Source organism: Odontomachus brunneus, unplaced genomic scaffold (assembly GCF_010583005.1).
Source record: "Odontomachus brunneus isolate Ranch 3 - 2012 unplaced genomic scaffold, Obru_v1 Obru_scaffold_100, whole genome shotgun sequence".
Taxonomy (NCBI): domain Eukaryota; kingdom Metazoa; phylum Arthropoda; class Insecta; order Hymenoptera; family Formicidae; genus Odontomachus; species Odontomachus brunneus.
In genome coordinates this window covers 1,028,229-1,042,804 of record NW_022639550.1, presented here as the reverse complement: position 1 = coordinate 1,042,804, position 14,576 = coordinate 1,028,229, and the positions used below count along the sequence as shown (strand labels likewise).

General features: G+C 45.0%; 1 protein-coding gene across 3 annotated transcripts in view; it reads left to right on the top strand.

The window, feature by feature from the left end:
• The window catches only part of LOC116848794, a 48,582-nt gene that overhangs the window by 16,878 nt on the left and 17,128 nt on the right, over nucleotides 1-14,576 (top strand). For all 3 annotated transcript variants that reach the window (XM_032825278.1, XM_032825276.1, XM_032825275.1), the window contains 3 exons: nucleotides 4,485-4,723; nucleotides 8,486-8,570; nucleotides 9,154-9,277. In XM_032825278.1, coding sequence (XP_032681169.1) covers nucleotides 4,558-4,723; nucleotides 8,486-8,570; nucleotides 9,154-9,277 — 375 coding nt within the window. In that variant the 5' untranslated portion in view covers nucleotides 4,485-4,557. The remainder of the gene's footprint in view (nucleotides 1-4,484; nucleotides 4,724-8,485; nucleotides 8,571-9,153; nucleotides 9,278-14,576) is intronic.

The following is a 14,576-nucleotide window of genomic DNA, read 5'->3' as shown; positions in this document are numbered from 1 at the left end:
GAGAGAGAGAGAGAGAGAGAGAGAGAGAGAGAGAGAGAGAGAGAGAGAGAGAGACATCCAGATAGATTCTCGCGAGTGAGCGCCCACCTGTTTCTTCTTCTTCTTCTTCACCGTCCAGACTGGTTCCGGTCATGGACCACGGAGCAATGCAGACGCGCGGAGCCGCTACACGCCTCCATTCTCCTTGCGCGCATTATCATAGAGAGAAGCGCTCCGCTTCTCGCGAATTGCGTTTACGACGCGCCCGCGATCCGCAGCGGCCGTGAAAAGCACCGGCGAAGCCGCGCGGCAATTAATGCTGCGACGATAACGAGCCGGGTTAACGCATCGCCGCAGTGTATTCGTTAAGTGGCGAAATCGTGGGCGAAATACGGGAAACGCTCGCAAACCGAACGCGAAATCAGAGGAGAGCGCGTGTTGTCGTGCTGCTACCCTTTCGAGTATCGAACGCCGCTCGAGCGATAATTCTTGCATGGATGCCTCGACGAGAAGACCGAGAGATCGCGGTCGATTTGTTCTGGATCTTTTGTGCGAGTTGCTCTCTTTTACAATGTCGAGCGTGGGTAAAGAAAGGTGAAGGAAAGACTTCCTTCCACATAATTTGTTCGTTTTATTTATCGTTTGGATAATTTATCTCACAGCAGTTAATTAGCGAGTTTATCATGTGAGATAATTACGTATAATTTTACGCTCAGGATCATCACAGTCGTTATTGTACCTGCAGAATACGTTCGCACATGATAGCTAAATAAAGCCCACAGATGCTCATATTTTGTTTGGATAATTAGTAATTTCATTGTCCGCAGCGCATTCCAATATAAATAATCGGTCCTCGTATGCGCGCGTATGCATGTGCAGAAGCCACGCTGGAAACTAATGACATGAGATACGTTTGCACGACATTTCGCTCGATGAATTGCAACGTATGCGCGCTTATCTTTCATTTCCTAATTACACATACAAAATGCGAACTATTTCTCAGCGGATGTGAACGCTGCGATTATCTCGGTGCATTTCTGTACTGGCAACTGTAGAATTTCGCGAAAGTAGGTAACTTTTGGAATCGGAACGCGCAGTAATGATCCCGAGCCGTCCGAGACGCGACGGTGAAATCTGCAAAAAAAGCGAGAGACGAATGAACGCGCGAAGACGTCGCGAGAAGAATGGCAGATAATACGGTGGACACAGGATCTGGGTCGCGGTAGTTAATTTCGTATCATTCTTTCGCGTTGGCGTGTTTCCTGTGCAACTGTGTTCGGATGTCGGGATGCCGCCTGCTCGAGAACACGCGACGCTCACGTGTCTTTTACGTCTCTACTCGCGTTTTCCGCCTCGGGATGATCTCAGCAGGACCAGATGGAGCACTCTCAGTTGAAATCACCGTAAACGTATTGGATCTCTGTTTCCTGTGAGCGAGACGACGTTTGCGCACGCACGAAGAAGGATACTTCCGCGTTCGCGGGCGGAAGAAGCCGACGGCGAATAAAGACGCACGCGAGGTTGTGGACCGTTAAATCCTTCCGCGCGTCGCGACAACGCTTTCCCGTAACACTCCCGAAAAATTGTAAAATAATCCATTCCTGGCCCTCTTCTCGCATCTTACACTCTGATAAAGAATATCGAGAAAGGAAGAGAAAGATAGAAAAGTTGTAACGAAAAAATTTGTACGGAAGATAATCAGACGTTAATTAAAATTTAATTAATGAATTAACGTTTCCTCTCGTAATAGGCGCGGTATGAAGCTATTTACCGTAAAAGTGCATTGTTCGTCACGGCTTCGTGATTCAGTCACACAAGCACAGCATGATCCCGTAAACACGTTGCAATTTTCCTTCACGATTGATCGGATGCGGGTCGCGCGCATCAGGCTTGCACCTTTGCGGCGTTCTCGACAAACCGGTCGGCATTCCCGTCAAGGCTTTTCCATCTTCGGCCGAAACCGCCGCAGCTATAATTAGCCGTCACGCGGCCCGCTGCCAAAGTGCCGTTTCCTTCTTATAAGTTCTCGAGGAAATGCACGCGGGTCGCGACAAGTCCAAATATAATCGAGAACAACTTGACGTGAAAAATTAGGAAGACAATCCCCCGTCTCCCGTTCCCATCGCGGAATGTACAGTACGTGGTTGTTTCATCTAGAATCGCGACGTACTGTTATTTCTGCGAGCCGCTAAGTAGGCGCTTTATTTAAATTTGCCCTTTCGCGTGATTGCGGATAATTAACACCTCTCTGCGCTTATACGGGTAGTGATTGGCATCTCGCTGGCGCGGCACGTTACGTAATTTGTCATTTTTTTACGGGAAACGACATTACGGTGAAGATGCACGTCGGAGCTCGAGAAATCTAGGAAAAATTACGAAATCGCGCGCTCATTAAGGACTACGAACAAGATGGTCATAAAACGAGGAAGAGAATCAAATCGCACCGCTGCTCAATTAGAGTGCTACTCGTTCCTGCTGCACACTCTCTGTTAGGAAAAGAAAAATTAAATCTGATGTGTTATCATCGTGAAATATTCTGTTAAGACCGTAATGATGTTGAATAGCGTGGTTTACGGACTCTGCGAATTAAGTCGGAGCCTCACGTTACGATAGTTCTCCGATGATATCGATAATCGGTGGAACAAATACTCGGATCTACAAACTAACACGAACTCGACTCGATTCCTTTAAACGCCAACAGCTTATCGCATTTTATGCAGTTGCGGAATTAGCGCGGTTGAGAGATTGTCGGTATTATTACGTATTGCTCAATTTCGACGCCACGACAGCTCCTGATGTTTGCGTTTATGACTCATGTGACGACGACGCAATGTCGGGGACCGGATTACGCTGGCCATGAAACATGGTACATAAAGGCGAAAATCCCCTTGTCACCCCCTGTTGTCCTTTCTGGCGACCTAAGTTTCACCCTCGCCTTTTTCTTATATAGTTGCCACACGAACACCATGCTCACGCCACGTATGCGTGTATGTACAGTGTACGTTCGCCTTCATGCGTATACCAGGCGTCATAAAATACCTTATCGAAAGAACAAGTCTTGGAAAATATCGACGTGTTTTACGCGAGTCGATCAAAACTTTTCGGTAATACATTACTTATTTCGTTAAGGGATTGGCGAACTGACGCTGACTCTATATTATCTCAATTCTATTTTTTTCACAATGCACGTACACAAGTACCATTTGTTACAATATACTATTAATATACTTTTCTCTCTTTAGATTCAACTAAGGCAATATTATCACGCTGTCGCATCACTTTTTGGTACACTCTTTACTCTTTTCGCGTAATATTATTTCTTTCTTTGTTGTGCCAACAAAGATGTTATTGTTACAACGTGATAAAAATAATATCAATTGATATCGTTTGAATCTGCGTGTCGCTTAGTTTTGTATTTTTACCGAACCAATGCGCGCTTTGAGACACACGGTATGCAGACGACGCACACGTGCGTCGAGTGAGCGTGTATGTGCACACTCCGGCTCTCCCACAATCGATCGAGCGCGCGCCACTCGCACACTATGCCGTACTTGTGTGCAGTTCTCGAGCTAGACGATGCACGAGGCAAGTTGCATGCACTCGTATGCACTTTCTGGCTGGCTTTCGTGCGAGCGCAAGTACCAGAAGGAGCGCCGCGCGAATACCCGAGGGAGAACAAGCGCGATGTTTCTTCCCTTTGAATCCAACAAAAGCTCCTTTAGACGCGGAGAGAGCGCAACACTCCACAACGCATTTGCATGAATTCGCAACAACATCGGGGCGACTGTGACGTCCTGTGCGTTTAAAATCTCAGATTCTTATCTCCGATATTACGATAACTGCACGATACGTGTAAGCTTTTGTTGAATATAAAAATTCTTGTCGTTCTTCGCGAATTTCAGATAAGACTGCTCGATATTTACGATTATTTTGTCCGTGCGGAATTGAGGAACGCGCACATCTATTTTGCGAATTTTCATCTTCAGGAATTCTCATCTCGCAACAACATCGTAGCTCCCCGGAGACTTCCATCTGCGAAAATGATTTTACACGCGCTCCGGAGTGATATACAGTTATAGCACGAGCGTCTGTTCTTTGATGGAATGAAACATCTTTCCTCGTAAATGTGTACATGCATGTGTGCGTGCGCGCGCGCGCGCGTGCGTCTCAACAGCCCGCGTGAAACCACGTAAGATCAAAAACTCGGCGTTCCGCTTTTTATTCAAGCGTCCGGAAAGAGCGTGTTCGATGCCACGATTTCACAGTCCCTAACAATAACATTCGTTTACTCTTCATCCGTTTTGATTAGAGTTAATTATCCTTGCTATCAGAACTGATATCAGTTAATTATTTTTCTTCGCGGTACGTTAGCAGTGAAACGTAATATACGTCTCTAATATGTCTCGTCCGCGCCAACGCGAGATACGACCGGCACCGAACTTAGTTAATCTTGCATTCTGCCTGACAGCAACTCACCATGTATGAATATTTCACTTGTGTTTCAGAATTAAAGTCGGATGGCTGTTCGCACGAGACTCGTGCGCAGGAGCGCGTTGAAGCACGGAAAACGCAACAGCGATGACGCTACCAGTTTCCAGCTATGAGGAACTTCTCATCCAAGTGCGCGAGCTCACACACGAGACGATCCTCCTGCAACGCCAATTGTCCTCCGACCTCTTCGACAACGCCGATCCGCCGGACGTGAATCACAACTTCTCCTTCGTGCAGAAGAACTATGAGAAAGGTGAGGCGATACATCTCGCCGTGTCTCCTCCGATCGACCAATTCGCCGCGATTTCGAGATTCTCTACGTTGATATTGACGAAAGAGTCATTGAGATAATCCTGGTGTAAGAATTTCGTATAGACGGGAAAACGCGAAGGTTTCATCGATTCGTGTAGTCTCGCCTCCGACGCATCGATCTCATAGCACTATACTTCTTCTAGTCTAGTCTCGCGGTAACTATACTTACATATGACATCGCAACTGGTGCATTGAACTCCCGGTTGAGCCTCGTGGTCGCGGGAATAACCTTAACTGCGAGAGGATGCAAATGAGCGCCCGGCAAAAAGCTACATAAGCGATAATACGAATTTGTGCCTGCTGCATTATTCATGTCTTATTAGCCTCGTAAAATAGCCTTATACATTATATATAGAAAGTAGTGAAAATAAGTAGTGAAGATACTGCGCGACAATATTACTGATGACATTTGACGGTAACACATAGACGGAAATTTTTCGGCGCATTCGGATTATTAAAAAATCACGCTCGGATGGCGCTAAGCGTACTCAAAGATTGAATCCTCTTTACGTGCTGCCGCGTTATCGAGGCGAGAACGGTTTTATTTCCGAGAATTTCCGATAACGCGCGCTCGTAGACTTTCGTTTCCTCGATGATGTTATCGATGCTAGACGATTGGATCGTCGACGAGGTTCGATTTAAGCTTTCACGGACGAATCCGGACATCGATGCTGTGCCCGGTCTGGCAAGTGGCGTCTAGAGGCTCGAATACCAACAGTTGGACCGATGCCATCTAGATGCCAAAGCGCTTCACGTCGGAGAATAAGGCGGGCCGAAGGGAAATATACGAGGAGCGAGTCGGGAAACGGGAGCAAAAGCGCCGTGACATCTCCGAGCAAAAGTTCACCACCGGCTTTTTCCTGGCGCCGCTCGACGAGAACTGTCACAGCCAATTCCGCCGCGTCCACCACGAGCGAGTCCGCCGCGTTCGCTTTGCATCGTGATGTCGTTAGTCGTTATGCCTCTTGCGCTTTACGAGCCGAAATCAATGCAGTCGCCAAACTCCATTTATGTTTGTCAACGTTCAGTGATACTTTCTCTCGCAATATCGCAAGAGACGTTTCATTCAATCTGATAAATATAGGACGATATTATTTTTCCTAATAAAATAAAAATAACTATGTAACAATTTGTACAACGAAAGGAAAAGCAATCTTTTTGACACGTGTTCCTACATGTATCTATGTTGCTTTCTTATTGCTCATTTAAAAGGGTCGAGTATCGTGATCGATTAAAGTACGTAAGTAATACACAATCTCTTATTTGCGATCGAATTGTTCCTTTCTTCGTCTCGTCTGTTGTAACAATGACGAGATTAATATTGTTACTGTGAAATAATGGAATAATTATCGTGGTTATTTGCAAGATAGTAGAAAACTTGTTTGTTTAATGTCATGAGTCTATCCGCACATGAGCGTTGGCACACATTGTGGCTGCGTTCCGAAATTGCCACTGCCAGTACTGAATATCCATAGTTCATGTTACGTATACTATAGAATTTTAGCACTGGCAGTGAATTTCGGAACGCAGCCTGTGTTAGACATACTGTTTATATTTCTAACGCTAGTGACAAAAATATACAGAGATTATGAAGAGACTAAACTTGTTGTTTTATATATCCGTTATTTATCATAGGTGTCTAGATTTATGTATTCTTGTGCATGTAAAACTTGTTAAATTGAATAGAAAAATTCTATGCTATTCGGTAAACTCTATTACGATATAATTATATTAAAAATTTCTTTTTCCATTCAAGTCAGCCGGTTTATGTCGGTAACAACAAGCTTCAGCTCGTTGCGCAACATTTTGTCATTCTATGCGCACTCGCACGCAAGAAACAGTTGCGAAATGACGGCGATCTATCAAAATTCAAAATAAATCTGGTACGCGATAGATCTTCAGCAATTTGCGTGCGAGAAATTCGTAATTTTAGCAGTAAATATCGCGCGAGATTGCAAAACATCGACTCGTTCGTTTCTTGCATCGCTAGACGAGGTCGACTAAAATATAGTCTACGAGGTTACTCGAACATTATTATTTCAAGAGATCTCAGATAGGACGTGTGCAAGAAGAATTATTTTTATCGTCTCATGTTGTTAATAGCGTAAAATGTCTTCGAGAAAACGCACCAAAAAGAATGGATTTCTTGTGTAAGTGTCATTTATCATTTATTCTAAATAAGTATACATAGAGTCTTTATCGTTATATGATGTTTTCTGTCAAAATAATCTTTTCTGTCTAAAACAGAATGGCCAACCTAGAATGGTCAGCGTTGCAACTTTATTCAATTTGTGGTTCGATTACATGACTTAACGCATATTTGCGTGCTTTCGTCACTGGCTTATCATGAGTCCGCCGTGGAACTTTGCATATAATGCATGACGGTGGTAGTCATAATAAGGCAAGGATAAATATCAATGCGGATTATCAAACATCGTGTTTAACCTTTCGCCTAGCATATTTCTCTTTCTCTCAAGCGACACATTTGGAAAATTTATTTTCTCGTTTATCCTATATAAGGTTTAGTCCCTATATATCTCAATAGTATATATCACTCGTAGTTTCAAACAAGTTGCGTTATATTCCAAGATTTTTCATTGGATTTTCATGTTTAACAGGACTTGCAGAATTAATACAGAATTATGCTGACTTGGATTTATTCTTGTACTTATCGTGAAATCGCGCTCTTATTCCGATTTCCAGAGTCCTCAATAATTCATAGTATCGACAAACATTACGACACAAATAGGTATCCCGTTATTACGAAAACACGATGGAGACTCGAGTTTTACGATACTGAGAAAGGAAAAACAGCGACGAGTTGTCTTTCGTATCCACTGTTTTCATCGAATCTCTTCATGCCAGTGCCACGAATGACTGCGTTCTGTATATCGTTCTTTCACGGTTTACTTTCTTCCTCCCGCAGACACACGGCTATTTTTGAAAGAGTCGTCGATGCAGAGACGAACGACTAAGTCGAGGACGAGAATCTATACGGTTGTCTCTTATATTTTAAATGTTGACCCAATAACATTATCCTCTTCTCTGATTCTTTGGGATTAGCATTGAGAAGGGTACGAAGCAGAACAGAACCGGCTAAACAATCGTGTATTTTGGTATTGAGATATTTTAATCGTGTAATAATTCAATAAATAATAATTGATTCGTTTGTAGTAATAATTGCGCGTATAAGTTCTATAAATATTCTAATCTTGCTTTTCAATTTCTACATGGAGAGAATTTGATAGTAAAAATTACTATAGAATTGAGAAATTACTTGTAATTGAGAAATAGATCGACATTCTGCAATAATTCACTATCTTTTTATTTTATATGTGCTATTTATATATTTTAGGAACTAAAATGTGCTATTAAAGCACTTGCTACGTTTCTAGTGAGATTTGCTATATTTCTTAGCAAAGTGTACCAGCAAGATTGACAATCTCTTCTTGGACTACTAAAAACGTAATGAAATTGAAAAGAATTTATATAAAAAGAAAAAAAAATTATAATATTATTTCCGTATATGGCTTTTTTACCATAAAAATAAGTAAAAAAAAGCCATCTGAATAAAACGTCGATCTGATAAAAAAAATCACAAAAGTATAATGTTTTTCTTTCCTTCTTTCGACCAAAAAACTAAATTTGCGCAAAAATATGTGCTCGACATTCGTCATCTATAAAATGTATTCTCGTGTTGCAGGAAAGCTCCTGACGGATAACGTGGAACGGCAGTGCGACAAGACTCGGGAATACGAGACAGGACAGGATCCTCTCGCCGAATGCAAGTGAGTACCTTCGATCAAAATAATGGGGTAAATTTGATGCGGGAAAGCACTTTCGACGCGTCAGAACTAAGTCTCACGGAAACTTTCGCGTGCTTTGTGCCTCACTATATTTCTTTTCTGTCGGAGAGATTCGTAACTTTTATCACTTCCCTCAAAGGATTTCGCGACAGGGAAACGACGAAAAATCGCGTCAAACGAAGAGGAACGAACTCCGCAGGAAACATTGCTCTTGTAAGAGAAATTCCATTTGCGGATCTTGTGAGTGCACGCGACATCGTTCTCTTTTATTTTCGCGCGACAACTGCACGGAATAGCGTGAGCTCTTGCCGGCCGGCTCGCGAATAAGTTTCGATAAATCGCGATAAAGCTCACGCACATATATCCGCGCATACATATACGCCATAATACGACGTTATCTCACGTTACAGTGTCGCATAACCGATCATCGCGAAATCAATTTAACCAGTCAGTGCATGCAGTGTCCTCCTTTTCATTCGACACTCATTGATAAATTTATCCCACGAATAGCGCTTATCGCCAGCGCGATGACCAACGGCTCAACAATGTTATCGCATTGTTGCAGCGATTCGAGATTCCGCCCTCGATACTGTCACGACTTGGAATTCTCCGAGAGCGCACGATCGGGCGAGCTGACCAGTCGACTTTTGGCTTGGCGAAGTCGCGACCGCTATCCGGTAGTATTTCAGGTAAGTCGCCGCACCTGTTCGTATAAAGGGCTTCGCTGTTATCTCCTCCCCTTACCCACGTCGGTCGATTTGTTCGATCGATCAACGGTCGAGCAACGCGGATCCGCGAACCAACCTGTTCGGCAAGCAGGTGGCAACGTTTCTTCATGTCCTTGCTCCGTCCAGCTTGCGAATTCTAGTCGCGTGCGCGATCGATTTATTCCTTTTACCTTCGCTTTCCCTCCGCCTCGTGGCATCGCATGGCAGGCGACGGTAATTTTAATTTCCGCGCGCAACTTTAAGGGGGTAGAATTTAAAAGATTTATATAAGAGGAGCCGATGGTTCTTTTCGTATTTGATGATGACTCGAGTCCACTTGCTTGCTGACACTTGCCAGCGACCTCTTTGGCACTTCGTACTTTCTTGGCGAATTGTTCGTCTCATAATTGCACGGTAACGCGTTTACTCTAGGCGCGGCGCAGTGCGCGCGTCGTAAAGCGCTAGCATTAATGACCATAATACGCTGAAGTGGCGAACAAGGTAATACGTAGCATCCGTACTAATTTGTCGCGGTCCGGCCTGCAATGCGGTTGCTACCGACCGAACTATGTGCCTCGTAGTTCAAAGTTGACACAGAACGGGTGCACTCGCGTGTATGACGCTACTCTTAATAAATATCCTTTGAAAATCGCCGTAACCCCGGCGATTAAAAATAGACCGATTGTCGTGGTGACTCTAAACGTAATAAAAATACTTTATTAGACGCTTACCTAACCTAGAATAATAATAGAGAAAGAGCATAGCGATGACAACATAAAAGGGAAGTTAAGGCACTAAAAGACGTGTAAAGCAACAATCGGGAAAAAACTCGTCAACGATCAGCAACCGTCCTTTATAAACTATATAATTATTTCTGCATGTATGTTATCTTTTATAATAAGAATATGCAAAGATTATATTTTTACAGTTTTTTTTTCAGTAAAAGTATCACACGTGGACGTGCTTGAATTGATTCCTTTACTCGACGAATCGTTTCCGCCGCATCCGTCGTATTAAACTTCGGGCACATTTGGGCTCGCGCTTTCAAGGTCGCAGGATTATATGCAGCACGCATGCACACGTGGCTCTCCGCGCGGTGCGCGTATTTCTTTTTTTTTTTTCCTTCTGCACGCTCGCCCTTCACGAGAGAAACCGAAGCACACGATGAATTTACCAGAGGGGGATGGAATTTAATTCGTGAGCATGCGCTGCGTCTATGGGGGAATCATCGGTGGGGTTGCCACCACTCTGCTGCCACCGCGCTGCCTGATGTTATTGATCAGGGCCCTCTTCTCTCGTTCCTACGAAATAGCTAAAATATATCGCACCGTGGAACACAGCAGATCACATCCTTCCTTTTTCTTATTCTCTTGTCTTTCGCACACAAAAATTCCGCGATAACCAAGTTACAGTCGCGGAAAAGCGTGCGCGCATCGTATCGCGAATTATGGGAGTATTAATCGCGAAACGTAAGGGGTAATTTACAGTAGCGGCTTTTACACGTAAATAACGTTGCATGCGCGATAGCGATCGAGTCTGGAACAGAAACAACGCAAATGGTATCTGGGAATTTCTACACGAGCCAGAAAATATTCAAATAATATATAATAATGTAATTTGTTACATTTTATGCACTTCTTCCTTCGACTTCAATATCGATTCTGCAGGATTTAACGACATTACGCTAATGCAAAGTGACACAATTCGTGCATACTTGCTTTTATTTTGCACCTACGAAGAAATAGTCTTGTATGGCAGCACGGGTCTAAAATACATACCACTTAGCAATTCATGTTCTTCTTGCACACGCGATATTACACGGCAGTTTTTGCAATCGAGTAACGTACAAAGCGGCTTATTGATGTTTCATCGGTTTACACGCGCTCGCAGAAATCCGATGCATTAATTTTACGCGAGTCCCATCGACTACTGATACGGCAAACTGAAGTGGAGAGTCGCTCTCTCATCTGACCCTTCACTTACATAAATTATTTCCTCGTTGAATAAGATTGTTATCCACCCAATAATAATAGGGCCCATTCGGTTAATGAAATGCGTGATTGCTAAAGAGCCGGGATGCCGCGGTCTCTTGATTAGATAGACACGAGGAGAGTCCTTGGGTGCTCGTCCACGCGATACAACGGCGCAAGAAGCAGTGAAAGAAAGAACTTTGTCGATTAGATATACCCGTAAGAAAGTTAATGATTAACGAGGACCATAGTAGTATAAGAATTCGTTAGGAAATAAATAAATATATATATATATATATATATATATATATATATATATATATATATATATCTGCGCGCTGGACAGGGGACAATCACTCTTTGACAGTTTATTAGAGCGTTAAGAATATCGTGCGAGGAAAGTGGCTACAAGTAATTACACGTAATTACGAACTGATAGGAACAGTCGATAATATTCCACAGATCATTGAGAATAATTTCTCATTGAATCACGAGGAGTCGTGGTGAACGATACAATCTTCGCTGAAGCAAACATGAATCACGGACTGATATCGCGCCGGAACGTCTCACCTGACGTTAATAAACAATTTGTCATTTAATCCGAATCGATCGCGAGAACAATATGAGTCTTTCCGTAAAGGGAGAATTATTTGCGCACAGACCTCTCCTAATTGTACGGAGAAAAGAAAAGTTGCTCGGCGAGAGACCACGTAGGCAGGAGAAAGAAGCGATCCCCGGAGCGTCGAGGAGACGTCAATGGGCGCGATGGAGAGGAGAAACAGAAAGAGAGCGGGAGATAGAAGGAGGGGGAGGATAGATCGTGTGAGTCAGTGATGGCGTGTACAGCAGCCAGCCAGCCAGGCCAGGCCGAGCCCAGCTGTTCTTCGATCCCCTAACCTACGTCAGTTTATTTCAGCCACTAATACTGAACGCGGCTTCTCGGAGCAGCTCTCTCTCTTGCTTCTCGCTGCCGAGCCTCTGCAACTGCAGCCTCGTTAACGCGAAGCGCTCGGCGAAGCTTCTTACGCTTCTTTTTCGGTTCGTTTTGACTCGTCGACGACGGGAAAATCGATCGACCGACGAGAATCGGTTCGTTCGCGACCAGGCCGAGCCAATCGTGCTTGGCGAGAACGGCTTTCATATATTATCTATGTTTACCACGCGCGACCGAGTGAGACGCGATACTGAACCTATCGTTGATTGCGCGCAGTGTGTGTATGTGTGTCAAGTTGTTCTGATTATTGCTGGATGAGTGACGTGTTTCTCTCTCTCTCTCTCTCTCTCTCTCTTCCTCGATCGATGGAATCCGCTTTTCCTTGCGCGTTCCCCTTTCCGTCAGCACGTATTACCGACACGCGGAGTTGTGCGCGATTTCCCTTTAATTGCTCTCGTCGTCTTCGCGATGCGCATATCCACGCGTATCTTCAGTAGCCGGGACAACTTGGCACAGTGAAGTTTGCCGTGTAGTTATCTCTGTTTATCTCGTTATCGTTGGCTCATTACTGAAAGATTGGCCAAGACGAGGTGTCTAGACTCGCATTTTACCACATACACTGTTCGTTCAACGTTGCTAAACATGGCAATCTAATCTTCGGCTAGCTCACACCTATGCTGGAGGTGACATGTGTGTCTAGATATATTTGCTTTCTAAAGAGCAGTTTAAGTGAATTAGGATTACTCGACAATCAATCGTTTCTTGCTGGATCGTGATTTTGCAAGGAAATATAAAATGGAAGTAAAATTGATCGAGACGCACGTCGCTGCGTCGCTGCGTTCTCCTCTTCCTGTCGGCATTTCCTCCGTGGGAGAGGTGATGAATCAATAAGGAATGCCATTCATATTCCCCAGACCGATCGACAGGACAGGGGATCGATTGAGCCCATTTCCGGTTGTAAGACACCGCGAAACGGTCCCGTCGCACTCAGCAAGAGGAACTCGCGGCCGCAGTCGCTGAAATACGATAGATCCGGCGATTATTCCGGCCGATCGGATAGTGTGTCGGCGTATAACGGCGGACAAAATCGGAGGAAACGCGGTAATCAACTTTCCGAGGGAAACGAGAGCGCGCTTGACCGTGTCGTGCGTGATATATCCGTTCGTGCGCGAATACGCACGTGCGTATTCGCGCGCGCGCGCGCGGCATCGCGTATGGTGTGTGTCGTGGTGTTTGCGAAACGGCGCGACACGTCGTGTGGGCCGCGAACGTGCAGCTGCCTACAACTATAAATGGAACGTGCAACCGCGAGGCATTGACACGTATATCACGGGGGAAAATCGAACGGGTGCGATCGAAATGTTTCGCACTTCATCGCGGCACCCGCGACGCCTTAAATAGAACGTCGCGCCTCGACGGCGGTACGTAGTGGGCGTCTAGCAGGGCGAGACAGGAGTGCACCACGTTCGTTATTCGGATTGTCGAGTCTCGAGGATTCAGCCGGCAACTTCACCGGAGAGGAAAATCAGATTAGAACTGACGGTTGTCCGTAAATGTGCTTCGAGTGTTGACTGAATGCGCACTGATAGCGCCAGAATTGAATTGAATTGAAAGTGCGCAAGACGCTCCGGTTTACTCCGATGTATAACATTGCCTGAAATCACGCAAGCAACAAGCGAAATACGGCACAAGTACGTATACACGAATACTTTTGTTACGAGAACACTGCATTCTCAAACGCAACGCGAAGACAGCAATACCTCTTCTCCATGAATCACCATGAATAATCTTCAATCGCGTCGAGCTATCGATTGTCGAGGAGGCGATGTGAATTCAAATGCGAAAAGCATCTACGACGAGACGTCGCCTGCCGCGTGATTAGACGCGCGACTAATTGCACTCGCGGAAGCTCGCGCGCGAGGCCGCGCACTTTGTGCAGAGTGAAGGAAGAGGAGAGCACGCGTCAAGGATACTCGTGGGCCGCGGTGGTGGCGGTGGTAGCGCGGCGGCGGTGGCGGTGGCTGAAATGCCAGAGGGACGTTTTGAAAATCTTTGGTTCGACGCATGCGTCCCTTTATACTCGGTACCCGATGGAGCGCGATGTCATCGTCGTCTCTGAACTACTGCTGGTGCTGCTGCTGGTGCTGCTGCTGGTGCTGCTACAGCTAGAGGAAGAAACACAATCCGCTGTTGGTGCTCGAAACGACAAAGGACAAAGTCGTAAATCTGTGAATCGGTGCTGGTTAAATTCATCGTGGAGATCTGTGCGTGATCGCGATCCCAAAACGAGACAATTGCTCGCACACTTCGAGGTCGCCTCTCGATACGATCGATAACGAGTAGAGAGAGAGAGAGAGAGAGAGAGAGAGAGAGAGAG